The sequence below is a fragment of the Elephas maximus genome, chromosome 4 (assembly GCF_024166365.1).
Source record: "Elephas maximus indicus isolate mEleMax1 chromosome 4, mEleMax1 primary haplotype, whole genome shotgun sequence".
NCBI classification, from domain to species: Eukaryota; Metazoa; Chordata; class Mammalia; order Proboscidea; family Elephantidae; genus Elephas; species Elephas maximus.
Window position 1 is genome coordinate 173,253,647 of NC_064822.1, and position 16,649 is coordinate 173,270,295.

Here is a 16,649-nt window from a genome sequence, read left to right on the forward strand (position 1 = left end):
AAGAAACCACCCAGGAAAAGAATCACCCAATGGCTGGTCTTTTGGTCCACTAGCTAAGGCACCATGCTCAAACCCAGAGGTCACTGGCTGTGCAGCATCAGGAAGGCACTCGATTTCTCTAGCAACTCTTGTTTAGAGACAGGTAGTCTTGTTTGACACTGTCCAGCTGTATGATGAGTAGGAGCCCTGGTGGTGCAACCATTCAGCACTCAGCTGCTAACCTAAGGGTTGGTAGTTTTAACCCACTCAGTGGCTCCGCAAGAAGATCTGATAAAGATGACAGGAAGAAAATCCTATGGGGGAGTTCTACTGTCACAAGGGGTTGCTATGAGTCAGAATCGACTCAAGGGCAATGGGTTTTTTTGACCATATGCTATTCGCCATGTTAAATGCTGGGATATAGAGATGAATAAAATCCAGGGAGTTTATAGTCTGGTGGAAGAGACAGAGTAAGCACTGACTAGACCAGAGGCACCTCTACTTTTGTTGTTGTTGTTATTAGATGAGGTCTGGATTATTTCAGGTGGTCTGCAAGTTGGAACGCAGCTCACGGATGCTTAGTTCATCAAGCTGAGTTTGGTCTTGGACAGGGCCACCCCTTTCCTCATTACCACTGCTACTGTTATTACTGCCAGCTAACATTTTTAAGAGCTTGGAGGCCTGTCGCACCATGCTAAGTGCTTTACAGACATTTTTTTCTCATCTCATCCTCACGACCCTATGATATGCACACTCTAGTTAGGTCCATTTTAAAGGTAGGGAAATTGACACTTAGGGAGGCTAAGTAACTTGTCCAGGGTCATACAGTTTGTTGTGGTTGCTGGGTGCTGTCAAGTCGATTCTGACTCATAGCAAGCCTACAGGACAGAACAGAACTGCCCCCATATGGTTTCCAAGGCTGTGTTCTTTACCAGAGTGACTGCCACGTCTTTCTCCCGCAAAGCATACGGTAGATGATAATAAATCTTTGTCGAATTGAACTGAACTGAATTAGCTCACTATTTGTCAGTACATTTGGTCTTTGCCACTAAATTATACGTGCGGAAAAAAAAAAAAAATTTTTTTTTTTTTTTTTCAGAATAAGTGGAAACGCTAGTGGCATAGTGGCTAAGTGCTACAGCTGCTAACCAAAGGGTCGGCAGTTCGAATCCGCCAGGCACTCCTTGGAAACTCTACGGGGCAGTTCTACTCTGTCCTACAGGGTCGCTATGAGTCGGAATTGATGCGACGGCACTGGGTTTGGTTTTGTATTTTTTTCAGAGTAAGAATGGTGTCTTGTTCTATTGTTGTTGTTAGTTGCCATCGAGTCAATTCCAAATCATGGTGACCCCATACGTGCAGAACAGAACTGAGCTCCACAGGGTTTTCAAGGCTCTGACCTTTCAGAAGGACATCACCAGGCCTGTCTTCCAAGGCACCTCTGGTTAGGTTCGAAGGGCCAATCTGTCAGCTAACGGTCTAGTGCTTAACTATTGCTTTAGGTAAAGGTTTAGTAAATGAGTCATGGACAGATACCAAAGCAGGAATCAGGTTTCTAGACCCAGCTCAGTCACTTAACAGCTGTGCAACCCCAGAAAAGTCACTGAACTCTTCTATGCCTTATTTTTCCCACCTCTAGGAGAAGGTTGGGCCACATGTTTGCTGAGGTCCCTTATACTCTAAACCTGGGTTTGGGCCATAGCTGTATCTGGCAAGCACTTCAGCTGTTATACATATGACATCCACGCACCTCCTAGCTTAGCAGGCCAGTTTACTAATTTGCCTCCCTGATCCACAGTTTTTCAGCACGAGGCTGTGAATAACCTTTGGGCAGTGCTTAAAACATCCATTTTTGGTCAAATCACTTCCCATCACTCAAGCCAGCACTCTGGGGTGGCGAGAGAGGAGGGCTGTGGGGGAGAACACCGCTGGCTGGGGTTACACTCTGCCCACCTGTCCTGCACTCCCATCCCAGGCCCCTCCCAGACACCCACCTCCTGCTCACACCACACCACACGCTGCTTACAAGCGATGACCTGGGACCGAGTTGAACTTGGCCCTTGGCAGTGAGGTGATCACACAGCACTTCTCCCCCAAAAAGTTGTTTTTGTTTTTTGGCGATGCTTGGTATGGCCTGAAGGTCCAGGGAGTTTAGTTCAAACAAAACACTGGCCTGTATTATGACACAGGGGCTCACCCTACAGTCCTGCCCAGAACTGTATCAAAACAAATGTTGTGTAATAAACAAGGCCTGACTTCCAGACTCGAGAAATGCACTCAGACCCTATCTGAATCTAGCTGATTGCCTTGGCTTCCTGTGGGCGCACCTCGCTAATTAACCTAGCCCGTATTTAATTACCCTGAAAAGCTGACCATTTCCCCTACTCTCTCTGTGTGATTCCAGGCTAATTATCCAATGCATCATGCCTCTCTGATGGTCTTACAATCTAAGAGAAAGCCTAAATGGGATGAGAAAGAAATCTGCTAAAAAAAATAAATAAAGGGGGGTCTAAATTGGCTCATTTCTCCTCTTGAGGCTTTATATAGATTATTTCTTTGATGCTCTCAAGTCCATGAAATTGGTACTATTAATAGCCCCATTTTACAGATGAGGAAGCCGAGGTATCAAAAAGTTACACAGTTCGCCCAAGGTCACAAAGCTAGTAAGTGACTGGTCAAGTATTTAAAGTATTTGAGAGCCTCGTTGTTAGGCTTGTTAATGTCTGCAACCAGCCACTTTGAGTCCTTGTCTTTTGGACACGCTCAAGCAGCAGCTACAAGACATTTGGGAATGAAGAGGGGAGGATGCTTGGATCATGCAGAGGGCTGGACCGCTGGCTCCAAGCTCCCGATTCAGCAACTCTCTTCCGAATTGCCTTTCACAGAACTGAGGAGATGATGTAGTGTTTTGCCGCTCTATGCAGACGGTCCTGCCAGATGTGTAATTAAAAGCCACAACATTCTCATATTTGAAAACGTCTGTCGTCTCTGAGAGGGGCACCCGCTTTTGACGTGAATGTCAGTTTCACGACATCTCAAGCAGCCTGCTACCCGGCACGCGACTACAGCCACTTGCATCCACAAAAGCAAGTTAAAGCCCCTGTTCCTCCTGAGGGGTGCTATCAGAAGTATTGGTACAAATAAAAAGAAAATACGGCTTCGGAATGCTACTCAAAGGCCCATAAAGCAGGCAGACTGTGCTCTCTTGATTCTCCTTAACCGTACCTCAAAAGCAAGCTGTGGCTGCTTAGTGCATCATTGGAGCCAAAAAAAAAAAAACCCGAGTTCATACTTTATATGAAAATCTCACGCTGTTCTTGACAGATTCTGAGTCACTAGCAGCACCGTATGGGCAAGAACAACTTGCTGACCGATCTTTTATCGTTGTTGTTTTATTTTCTGTCCAGCGAGGCAAAGGGAATTTTCCACCTGACAATTCCTGTTTCTCACTTAGGTTTTTACACCATCTGTGACCAGGGCTCTCAGCAGGGGGAGGACTCAGGACCAAGGAGACTTTTCCTTCACTTGCAAGCTTCCCCCTACATGATCTTGCTAGCATTCTGAGCTTTATCTGTCAACTGGGAGCAGTCGCATGAATAAATGAAGCCATTTGGAGACTGCCAGTTTCTGGGCCTGGATCTGCTGCCAGATTCAAAATTTTACATAATTTTTGAGTAAAACAAGAGACTTAAGTGAAATGAATAGCACAATGGGAAGCTGAACTAGGGCTGGACAATAACAGAGCATTTAAGTCTTGACACTAAGAAATGAGCCTCTTCTGTTCTCACGGCGCCCCCTCGTGGCCATTTGGCTAAATCCTGACGGAAGGTTCGGGGTTTCTGCAAATAAAAGAGAAAGATGCCTAGGAAAAGAGAAAGGCAGACTCCTGCCTACTGATGCAAGTCCCTTTCACTCTAAACCAGTCTGTGGCTCAGACGGCTAGGAAAAAAAGCCTGACAGGAAGCCTCAGTGAAGCTCGGAAAGGCGTTTGCCATAAGAAAAGGTTTCATTCTTTCAAAGGGTTTGCAGCAGCTCCCAGTATTTGGGCATTTTTTTGTCCCCTCACAGATACCAGCCACACCCTTACCACTCAACCCCTCACATTCTCACAACCTCAACCTGCAGCTTGAAACGCCTAGATCTGCTTTTCATTATTCCTCTTTCCAACTTCTTTGCCCGATTCTTCAACAGCTATTAACATTAGCAAAGAGATAAGCTTAGTTTTTGCTTATTCAGTCTGGGGAATGTCACCTCAGAGGAAAAGCATGAATGAAGTGCATTTTTCTCAACCTCTTCTTCCACAAACCTGCAAATGTGTTCACCAGAGGGCATCTCCACAGCCTATCTCTTTAATATTGTCAACCTACAAAAATGGCACCTGCTTAGAGTGAACTCTCAGCTACTCGCTTACTATAGAATTTATTACTGGGGCAGCTTAAAAATATATGTACAAAATGTCTCAGATTTCCAATTAACTGGCAATAGATTTTTTTTTTTAACTATAGGATAAAGTGATGTCAACCCAAACAGTGAAGCTGAGAAATGATTGGGTTATCCAGATTATTCAAGCACCCTGATATATCCAGATATTTGAGAATTCGGGGGCCGAACTTTGCTGATCATACCTCATTTTTTCCACATAACTGTCCCCGTGCAAATGAAGAAGAAAAATGTCAACATCAGCCTACAATTTCATTCGACAATTCATTTCGCTTTCTCCTTGCGGTCATCTGTTCAGTTTATAAACAACTCTGGGCCTCAAAACATCCCCCAAAAAGTACACACAAGGAGTCCCATAATCAGTTCCTTACTTTGGCCCTAAATCAATTAAAATACATCTGATCTGCTTCAAATCAGAGCCACGTTCATTTTCTGACACCCACCACACAAAATCTTTCTGCAACAGTCAGACACTTTGAACCCAACCCTCTTGCCACAACCAGTGTGGATTTCAAGGGCCTGTTGTGCAGAAAGGAAAATGACAACAAACCTAGGCTCGGACGGTGCAGAGACCCCAAGGCACTCAAAGCCCTTGTTGGGGTTGTGCAAATGGTGCTGGGACCCCGGCAGGGTTTCAGCTGTCACACGGGATGGGCTGGCTGGGCTAGACCCTTAAACAATTCAGTAGCCGTACAGCCTGGACTTGAAATGCAGAGTCCAGCATAACTCTGTGTATCTTTATGTTGCACTTGTCCACGGGCAATTCAGTTCTCCCAGAAGCCACTACACAAACTGTCACAACCCTCTGGCTGGCCACAGCCTTTATTTTTGCTCCTTAAACCCTCTCTCTTAAAAAAAAAAAAAAAAAAAAAACAGGCGGGAGTCCGCCCTCCCTTGCAGTCTCAGCAGCATCAGCGAGCCCGAGTGGGAAGATGCTGACAGGGAGTTTGTGGGTAGGCGGGTGGGTGGGTGCAGGGGACCACATTCACCTACAGGACACGGGACTTGGGGGACAGGCTTTGAGCTGAGGATGTGGGTCTGGATGGAGGTGGAGAAATGAGGCATTCCTGGGCACAGTCCGCATGCGTGCCCGGGAGGGAGACCCCGACACTCCCAACGTTGCAAAGTGTCTGCAAATCATAAACACTACTTTGCTACTGTGATAAAAAAACCCCCAAAATATGTGCAGACAGGATGTAACAAGTGTTTCAGGAGAGACACGCCTGAGTCACAGGGTGCCGAGGGGGAGAGTGAGGAGTCTGTCTGGGGGTTCCCTTAGACCCCCTCTCTCACAAAAGCGCCCCAGCGTGCACAGACCTCCTGCACCAAGCGCCATCGGTCCCTAGCCGTGTCTAAGCCGGCGCCCCCCCGCCCCCTTCCCGGGACTTCCTCACTCACCACTCGGCCAGAGAACCTCTCCGTGGCCCGCTTGACTTTGCCGTAGGTGCCTTTGCCCAGGGTCTCCTGCAGCTCATAGCGGTGCTTCAAGTTGTGCTTGTGGTGATGTCGCTTCACCCCGTGTGGCTTCCTGGGCTCCGGGGCTAGCGCCGCAGCCGCCGCGGGGGCTGCGGTCGCCCCCGTCGCCGCCTCCAGGGGAGAGCCCGGCGCCCCCGACCCCAAGTCGGGGCCGTCCCCTGCCGCGGGCGCGGCGGCCCCCTCCATGTCCAAACGCAGGCGGACCGGGTTGGAGAGGGCAGGACCGGGGCACAGCGCTCGAAGTGTCGGGGTCCCAGCCGAGGCAATGCGGGTGCGCTCAAGGTCGCCCCCGCAGCATTGAGGAGGCGGCCCGGATCGCGCTCGGGCTGCGACTTGGTCACTGGTGGTGTCGGGGACTGCACATCTGGCGCCCCCGGCGCGCACCGGCCGCGCACCGCCCCCCGGCCGCGGCGAGCTGCGGAACGTCGGGCGAGGTGGCGGCGGTGGCTGGGGAGGCGGTGGTGTTTGCAGGAGGGAGGGGAGAGGGGTGGCTCCGAGCGCTGAAGGGGGAGTGTTATGTGGGCGCCGCGCCCCCCAACCCCTCCCCGAGAGGACGGGCAGACTGGGCGGGGGCGGCGCGCAGTCGGCCCGGGGCGGGGAGCGCGGGCGGCGTGGCCGGGGCTTCCCCACCTCCCGCTGCTCCCCCGGGCCCGGGCCACCCCGAGCTGGGAGGGGGATGGGTGCGTGTCGGGACTCGCCCTTTGTGCACGCGGCTTAGGCCGCGGCGGCGGCTGCCAGGGGGCTTTGTCCTCGCTCGGCCGCGATGGGGGGCAGGGGGGTCCCAGCCCGGGCGCCCCCTCCCCAGCCTCGCCTGCCGCGGCTACCGCGGGCCCTCCGCCGCCGCTGCCTGCCGCTCCGGCCGCTCGGCCTCCATTCCTGCTCGCTCCGGGGCGGCGGCGGCGGCTCGCTGAGTCCCGGGGCCGGAAAGGCGAGAAGGCACGGAGCCGGGGGCCGCCAGGCCCCGCTTGCGAAGCCGCCGGGGGCGCCACGGACCCGGGCGGCCCTTCATTTTTCTGAGGTGTCGCCGCGGCCGCCAGGCGGGAGGGGGGGTTGGGGGAGGGGAGACAGAACGGTGTTGGGTTACAGGCGGTGAGTCACGGCCCCCGCAGCCGCCGCAGCGTGCACCCCGCCCGCCCCGCTAAAGCTGGCACCCTCGCCTCGCAGGCCCCTACCGCCGGCTGGGGGAGGGCTGCGCCCGCCGGGGGCCGTTGCGCCCCCGAGAACCCCAAGAAGAGCGCGTGGGCCCTGGGCCCCGCGCCCTCCCCGCAGAAGGGCGGAGTTGGGGAGCAGGGGAGGCCCTGGGGCTGGACCAGCGGCCCGCCGCCGACTGCCTGCCCTTGCACACCGTCCTGGATTCAGGCGGGACTGCCGCCTAGCAGAGGGGGAAATTTGGGGGCGTGGAAAAGACGGGGGCGCCGGAACAGAACTGGATTCGCAGAGACCCCCCCACCCCCCAAACCTCCCCGCGAAGGCCGCCATTGAAGGTGGGCCATCCAGGGACCTTGCATGGATCCGGGCCCAAGTCCTGCTGAGCAATCCCTCAGAGGAGCAAGAGGCAACTTGAAGGCCTCTTGGCCCTTCCGAGCTTTTCTTCTCCCTGGAAGGGCCAGGTCCTGGGCTTCCAGGCCTGAGCTGGTCACAGCAACTGGACCCCACAAGCTGAGTGAGAGTCAGTCAGGAAACTCCCCAACCATGGCAAGACTGCCCTGTTGCCTAAGAAAAGACAAGGAAAATTAACGAAGAAAGAGAAAAAGAGGCCTTTGGAGATTTTTTTTTTTTAAATAAATGATGCAATATACCCGACTGGGATAGGAAGAATGTGGTCTGTAAACTGCCTTTACTTTTTAACCAATGAACCAGCCATGCTTCCTGCTCCGCGCAGCCTCTCAGGTTCTGGCCTTCCTCTGCATTCCTGCTGTCTTCACTCCAGTCTACCCCTTATCACCTTACCCTGGACTTCTGCAACAGCCTGGCCTCGCCCTGCACCCTCATCCAGCTGCCAGAGCAAGGCCCTGAAACACTGCCTTCATCACTTCCTCTCCACACTGGCCTCCGTCCAGCTGTCTGTCCAGGTTGTTCTTCAGCTGATGCCTGGCATCAACCCCTCTGCCCCTTTCCACCTTCCCCAGGCACATACTGGCTATTGCATAGCACAATCAAAAGGCCATGTTTATTCAATTCCTGTTCTGTCCACCACTCTTACAGGGCCTTGCTGCCCGATTCTCAAACCGTAGTCTGCATTTATACAAAGTGTGTAGACATCATACGTATATATTGAAGTGTCAGAGTGAGTGGCATATAGGTTGAGTCCTGGGTCCCAGTGGATTAGCTGTGTGACCTTGGTCAAATGAATTAACCTCTCAGAACTTCAGTTCCTCATCTTAAAATATGGATTGTTGTTAAGTGCCATCAAATGGACTTCGACGCATAGCAACTCTATAGGACAGAGTAGAACTGTCCCATAGGGTTTCCTAGGCTGTAGAAAGTACAACCAGAATGCTCCTTAGAAGCAAGGATGGTGAGACTGTGTCTTGCATTCTTTGGACACGTTGTCCGAAGGGATCAGTCCCTGGAGAAGGACATCATGCTTGGCAGAGTACAGGGTCAGTGGAAAAGAGGAAGACCCTCAACAATGAGGTGGATTGACACAGTGGCTGCAACAATGAGCTCAAGCATAACAACAATTGTAAGAATGGCTCAGGACCGGGCAGTGTTTCGTTCTGTTGTGCATAGGGTTGCTGTGAGTCGGAACCGACTCAACGGCACCTAACAACAACAACAACAACAATCTTTACAGGAGCAGGTAGCCCAGTCCTTTTTCCTGAGGAGCTGCTGGGTGAGCTGGAACCTCCAGCGTTTCAGTTAGCAGCTGAGCACTTAAACATTGTGCCACAAGGGCTCCTTAAAATATGAATTAGAAGATCTATATTACAGGTAAACCATGGTAATGAAAGCTGTGCACCAAATATTTTCACTACCCCATCCTTCTGAAGTTAGAGCTCACCATATGACTTGCTTAGGCCAATGGAATGAGAACAGAAATGATACGTATTGCTACCAGGTGGAAGCTTTTAAGAGCCAGTGAGTATATCACCATGTCGTCTTTTTTTTTTTTCCTGTCTTGACTTTCCTGGAGGTACAGAGATGGAGCCTTCCCACGCCTGAGTCCATACGTAAGGATGACAGAACAACCCTAGCCAACCTGAATTGCAAAAGGAGTGTGAATGAATATTAAACTTTTGTAGTGTTACCAAAAACAAAAAGCAGACCCATTGCCTTCGAGTCGATTCCGACAAATAGCGACCCTAGCGGGCAGAGCAGAACTGCTCCGTAGGGTTTCCAAGGAATGACTGGTGGAGTCGAACTGCAGACGTTTTGGTTAGCAGCCAAGCTCTTAACCACTGTGCCACCAGGTATTTTGGTATTGTTTGTTACAGAAGCATAACCTAGCTTATTTTGGCTGATAATGTGGTTTGCAAATGCCTAGGCCTTAATATTTGTTGAATTGATATTCATTGAATGAATAGATAGATAGCTGCGGTCAGGGCAACTCCATCGTTGTGGCCGTTGTGCCTACCCACCTCACTAAGGGTCTCCCTTTCCCTTGCTGGCATTCTACTTCACCACACATGGTGTCCTCTAGTGCTTGATCCTTCCTGATGACATGTCCAAAGCAAGCGAGTCAGACACTTTTCTGTCATGATCCACAAGGTTTTCATGGGCTGATTTTCAGAAGTGGATTGGCAGGCCTTTCTTCCTAGTCTGTCTTAGTCTGGAAGTTTGCTGAAACGTGCCAACCCATGGGTGATCCTGCTGCTATCTGAAATACCAGTGGCATAGCTTCCATCATCACGGCAACATGCAAGCCACCACAGTACCACAAACTGACAGACAGGTGGTGAGTTGAGTGAATAGACAATGAATTTGCTGTGTTAGGCACTCTCCATATGTTATCTAAAATCACCCCCCCACCCACTCCTTAAGAGGAGCCCTGGTGGTACATTGGTTAAGAGCTCAGCCGCTAACTAAAAGGTCAACAGTTTGAATCCACCAGCCATTCCTTGGAAACACTATAGGGCAGCTATACTCTGCCCTATAGGGTCACTATGAGTTGTAATGGACTCAATGGCAATGGGTTTGGTTGGGTTTTTTTTTTTTGGACTCTGTAAGAAGAAGTCCCTGGGTGGTGCAGACATGAAGTACTTGACTACTAGCTGGAAGGTTGGCAGTTCAAACCCACCCAGAGGTACCTTGGAAGACAGGCCTGGGAATCTGCTTCCAAAAGGTCACAGGCTTGAAAACCCTATGGAGTAGGTCTGCTCTGTACACATAGGGTCGCCATGAACCAGAATCAACTTGAGGGCAACTAACAGCAACAACAACTCTATAAGCTAGTTGCTATAATTACTATTTTAATTGAGGAAACTATATCAGAAAGGTTAAATGATTTACCTGAGATTATACAGCTTGTAAATAGCAGAGCTAAGATTTAAACCCAACCTGTCCAGTCCAAAGCCCGTGCTCTTCCCCTCTCCCATATGCTGGACAACCTCTCCTTAAATGGGAAGAATGGAAACACCCAGTACAATGCCTGGCGCAGGGTCACGCCCAAATACTGGGAGTTCCTCTTCAAACGGAATTCCTATAGCATTTATAATTTGAACCACACTTGAGCTTAATGTTTCCATGCATTGTGTGTGAATGTTTTCACATATATAAAGCATTTCCTCCGATAAGATCCTAGGCTTCTTGATTAAGAACTCGAGTTCTGGGATCAGACTGCCTGGGCTAAATCCATGTTCCACCACTTACTGTGACCACCTTGGACAATTCTTTTCTCTCTCCACTCCTCAGTTCTCTCATCTGCAAAACAGCATGGTAACCATATGTCCCAGGGGGCTAGTATGAGGATTAAGGGATATAATATATATTCTCAATAAGTCATAGCTATTAATATTAGACTTACTTTTCATTGCCTATTTGAGTGGCACAAACTACTACTAGCCAAGAGGTTGGCAGTTAAAACCCACCGAAAGGCACCTCCAAAGGCAGGCCTGGTGATCTGCTTCCGGAAGGTCACAGCCTTGAAAACCCTATGGAGCACAGTTCTACTCACACACGTGGGGTCACCATGAGTTGGAATCAACTCAAGAGCAGCTAACAACGATTCCTACTAGAATTTTGAGTAATTACAAGCAGTTTAATCATCCTGCTTGATTAGACGATGATTTCCAGCTTCATGCTGGATACAGGACAGATGTTTTTACATCTGCACTTGGAAATATGACATTCACACTGTCATATAACTTTTCTTTACATAAGGCTTATTAACCAGTAATTAGATGCCATCAAGTCGACTTTGACTCATGGTGAACCCATGTGTGTCAGAGTAGAACTGTGCTCCATAGCATTTTCAATGGCTGTGACCTCTCAGAAGCAGATTGTCAGGGCTTTCTTCTGAGGTGCCTCTTGGTTCCAACTGCCAATCTTTCAGTTAGTAGCCAAGCCCTTAATCATTTGCTCACCCGGGACCTCCTAAGGCTCATTGAAACAACAACAACAAAAAACCCGTTGCCATCGAGTCAATTATGCTTTCTATTTTCAAAGCAATTTTAAAAAAAGGTATGTTTACCTTCTCAAGAAATCTTTGTGCAGAAAGCATGGTAATACCGGTTATTATTTATCTACTGTCTACTGCCAGCCCGGACATTTACCCATATTATCTTTAACCATCATAAAACTGTCATGATGCCCATTTCACAGTTGAAAAAACTGAGTTTCAAAGAGGTTGAGTAAATTGCTTGTGATCAGGCAGCTAGTAACTGCCTGTGTCAGAATTCGAACCCAAGTCTCTGACTCTAAGCCTTTGCTCTGACACCACTTCCTGACATCACAGTTCACGTCAATTAATTTATGTTTGATGGTTAACGTTATATGTCAACTTGGCTAGGCTATGATTCTCAGGGGTTTGGCAGATCCTGGACTGGTTGCTGTTCCATAATGTAATATAATGCAATCATCTTCCATGATGTGATCTGATGTGAGCAGCCAACCAGTTGAAAGGGGAGTTTCCTTGGGGGTGTGGCCTGCCTCCAGCACATAAACAGATAATCTGGCAAAGCTCTCCCTCACCAGCCTCCACAATTGCATGAGCCATTTCCTTGAAGTAAATCTCTCTACATGTACTTATATATAAGTTTTAGTGGTTTTGCTTTTCTAGAGCACCCAGACTAAGACAGCACGTGCCCTGGTTGATCCTATCTTCCATTTTTCTAGATGAGGTACTGAGAAGTTACCTAAGATTGTGAATTGTCTAACTACTATGTTATCTGGTGGACATGAGCATAAACGACAACCTAAGAACATCTTCATTAAACACTTACTCTTCATTGTGACAGAAGATGGCTAGCTACCCACCAAAAATTCACACTCCTTCCATTGAGAAGCTGACGGGCTGCTGCTCAGCCAGGGATATATTTCCCAGCCTCCATTGCACCCAAATGTGGCCATATGACTAGTTTTCACTAATGAAGTGTGAGCAAAAGAATGTGTGTTAGTTCCAGACCAGGGTGTTTAAAAAGTGGGTGTGCCTCCACTACCTTGCCTAGAAGAAAGTAGAATCTGAGGACCCAAAGGATGGTGGAGCCATGGGATAAAAAAAGCCTACTTCCCTCCATCACCTTGAGGAATAAAGCTATCCTCTGAACAGGTATACCCACAATTCTGGTCATGAGTGAGAAATAAAACATCTGTGGTGTTTAAAAAAAAAGTTGCCATCAAGTCAATTCTGACTCATGGCAACCCCATGTGTGTCAGAGTAGAACTGTAATCCATAGTTTTTTTTGGTTTTTTTTTTTTATTGTGCTTCAGCAGAAAGCTTACAGCTCAAGTTAATTTCTCATACAAAAATTTATACTTACTTTTTTGTGACATTAGTTGCAATCCCCACAATGTGACAGCACACTCCCCCTTTCCACCCTGGGTTCCCTGTATCCATTCAACCAGTTCCTGTCCCTTCCTGCCTTCCCATCCTGCCTCTGGACAGGCACCGCCCATTTGGACTCATATCTGATTGAACTAAGAAGCACACTCCTCACATGTATTATTTTTTGTTTTATAGTTCCGTCTAATCTTTGTATAAAGAGTGGCTTCAGAAATGGTTTCAGTTCTAAGTTAACAGAGCATCAGGGGGCCATAGTTTCAGGGGTTCCTTCAGTCTCTGTCATATCATTAAGGCTGGTCTTTTTCTGTGAATTTGAGTTCTGGTTCACACTCCTGCTCCATCTGGGACTCTCTGTTATGTTCCCTGTCAGGGCGGTCATCAGTGGTGGCTGGGCACCATCTAGTTCTTCTGGTCTCAGGCTGGTGGAGTCTCTGGTTTACGTGGTCCTTTTGTCCTTGGGCTAATATTTCCCTTGCATCTTTGCTTTTCTTCATTGTCCTTTACTCCAAGTGGGATGGGACCAATTGGTGCATCTTAGACGGCTGCTCACAAGCTTGGAGTTTTGAATGGCTGCTTTAGATCATCAAGCCTTTCTTCCGAAGTGCCTCTGAGTAAACTTGAACTGTTAGCAGCCAGGTATGTTAGCCATTTACACCCCACCTGGGGACGCTGTAAGGTTGCTATAGGGTCACTGTGAGTCAGAATCAACTTGATGGCAACGGGTTTAGTTTTTTGGTTTTGGGACTCCTCCATTGTGTAAAGGCCCTGAAATTAGAAGATTTATTTGTTACTGCAACTACTGTTGTCCAGATTAATACATACAGTTTACTAAGTCTCTATTTACTTATAAAAAGCAAAATGGGCAATTATAACAATCATCTGAGTAGCTGGAACCAAAATACCAGTTTTATATTCTCTACCTACTTGCTTGTTCAAGGAGAAAGCTTTTTATATGGGGCCTGAGTGGTGCAAATAATTTGCACATGACTAATAACCTAAAGGTTGGTGGTTCAGACCCACCCAAGAGCACCACAGAAGAAAGGCCTGGCAGTCTGCTTGCATAAAGATTACAGCCAAGAAAATCCTATGGAGCAGTTTTGCTCTATAACACATGGGGTTGCCCTGAGTTGGAATCAACTTGTTTGTTTCTTGGAGTTTTCCTTTAATCCCTCCTCTGTTACAGGTATAAGAGATCAAATAAGAGGAGAACTCAGCAGTCATAAAAGAGTAGGAAACAAATATACTCATTCAGCGACTATACGCTAGGCCTCTGGGGCTGAGGATGCAGATGGGACAAGATAGGCATGACCCCATCTTTGTGAGGCTTCCAGTCTGGGAATATTAAGTGTGATTTACAGCATTCAGTGGGCCTCCAGCCACCAAACGTCTTTGGGAACTCAGGCTACTTGGATGTGGAATTAATAACTAAAATAGAAACTAAAATTTGCTCACAAATCAAAACAGAAAGCTATGGTTCTTCCCCTGCTAAGTGGCGAGAGAGCTAGCAAGATCGGTGGTTAAGAGCATAGACTTCAAAATCAAAATCCGCTGAGTTCAAATCCTGGCTCCACCACTTTATTGCTGTGTGATCTCGCGTAGCTTCCTCTTTGTTTCTGCTTCCTGTCTTTAAAATGGGAACATTCATACCTAAAAGAGCCCTGGTGGCACAATGTTTAAGCACATGACTGCTAACCAAAAAGGTTGGCGGTTCAAACCCACCCAGCAACTCTGAGGGAGAAAGACCTGGCATTTTGTTCCCTATAGCCTGGAAAACCCTATGGGATGACCCAGCAATCCTACTCCTAGATATATACCCAAAAGACTTGACAGCAGAGACTCAAAAAGAGACTTATATACCAATGTTCTACCTCCTAGTTCTGAAGGCCACAGAAGATCAGCTGAGTCCTGAAGGAGGGGACATAGGGCCAGTTCTGTGTTTTAGGAAAACCAAATCTGAAATATTGTATGTAGCTCTCATATGTGCCTCTCCTCAGCATTTGCCATAGCCACCCTCTCCCTCTGCCCCCCAGGCCACCCGCCTCCCTTCTCAAGTCTATTTTCAATACAGGGCTGGAGGGAGACCTTTAAAACTTAAGTCTGATTATGTCACTGGCCTAATCGGAATTGGCCAATGGCTTCTTGCCTGACTCAGAATAAAATCCAAAGTTCTTACAATGATTCACAAAGCCCTACAGGATTTGGTTCTCTGTTAACTCTCTGACCTCAACTTCTCCTATCTTCTCCTATCTCACTGCACTCTACCTACATGGCCCCCTCAGATTTGGTTTTCCAATGCCATCCCTCCTTCATGTGGCCACAATTGTTCATTCCTAAAACACAGAACTGGCCCTATGTCCCCTCCTTCAGAAGTCGGCTGATCCTCTGTGGCCTTCAGGACAAAGTCCAAACTCCTTAGCATGGTGCACAGGGCAGCTTGGCAGAGTGAAAAGAACACTGGAGTTGGCATCCCAGAGACCCTGGTTAGAATAGTCACTCAACCTCTCTGACCCAGGTTTTTTCTGTTTCCTACTTGTCCTGGATATTGTGAGCCACATGTCAGCTCTAGGAGAGCAGGGGCTTTATCTGTTTTGTTCAAGGCTATATCTTCAGTGCCTACTAGAGCCATGCCTGGCACATGTTGTTGTGTGCTGCTAGTTGATTCCAACTCATAGCGGCCCCATAGAACAGAGTAAAACTGCCCCCATAGGGTTTCCTAGACTATAATTTTTATGGGGAGCCCTGGTGGTGCAGTGGCTAAGTGTTTGCCCACTAACCAAAAGGTTGGCAGTTCAAATCCACCAGCTGCTCCTTAGAAACCCAGTGGGGCAGTTCTACTCTGTCCTATGGGGCCGCTATAAATTGGAATCAACTCAACGGCAATGGGTTTTGATTTTTGATTAATCTTTTTATGGGAGCAGATCACCAAGTCTTTTCTCCAGCGGAGCCGCTGGTGACTTCTAAACAAATAGGTGAAGAATAAATGAATGAGCTGATGTAGGAGAAAGCATCTGAGATCATGGGTGGCACACAAAAAAAAGTGCCCCGCAAATGCTCCTTTCTTTTGCTTAGTAATGCTTGCCCTTTTCCTGGAACCTGTGTTCCAGGGGTGCTTCTCACTGCATCATGCCTCTGAGCCTTTGCACATGCTGTGCCACTGCCTGCAATGTCCCCTTTCCTGTCCTCCAGATGACAAGCTCATGATCACCTTGGAGACCTAGCTAAAAACGTCACCTCTCCTCTGATCCTGCGCTGGGCAGAGCTGAAGCCTCAGTTCCCTGTCCCCAGAGCACCCAGTTCCTGGGACTGTTTTAGCGCTTACCTCATGGCATTACAATTACCCAATTGTGTGCCCAGCTTCTTCTCCCAGCTGCCGGGAGCTGTGGTGAGTGGAGGGTTCAGACCAGTGCTAGAAATATAATGGGAACCACATATGCCATCTTAAAGTTTATAAAAGCCATGTTAAAAAAATCAATTTCAATAATGTGTTTTATTTAACCCAATATGTCCAAAATACTATCATCTCAACATGAGCTATTTCCTACTCTTTTTTGTACTCAGTCTTTAAAATCTGCTGTGTATTTTACACGTACAGTGAATCTCAATGCAGACACTAAATTTTCAATAGTTAAAGTAAAATGTAACCCTACCAAAACAATAAAGTTGTGTTTAAGAGTTTTTTTATTCAAATTTTTATTCACTACTATTACATAAAACCAAAAATTTTGTTTTCCAGTCACACAGCCACATTTCAAGGGTTCAATAGCCGTCCAGGGACCCCTGTCTTAGCCATAATACTTTCCTTTTAGGATTA

General features: G+C 48.0%; 1 protein-coding gene across 1 annotated transcript in view; it reads right to left on the reverse strand.

The window, feature by feature from the left end:
- NUAK1 (NUAK family kinase 1) overlaps window positions 1–6,609 on the reverse strand; it is a 91,256-nt gene extending 84,647 nt beyond the window's left edge. Inside the window, exon 1 of the mRNA XM_049884251.1 lies at window positions 5,818–6,609. Coding sequence (XP_049740208.1) covers window positions 5,818–6,081 — 264 coding nt within the window. The 5' untranslated portion in view covers window positions 6,082–6,609. The remainder of the gene's footprint in view (window positions 1–5,817) is intronic.
- Window positions 6,610–16,649: the final 10,040 nt, after the last annotated feature.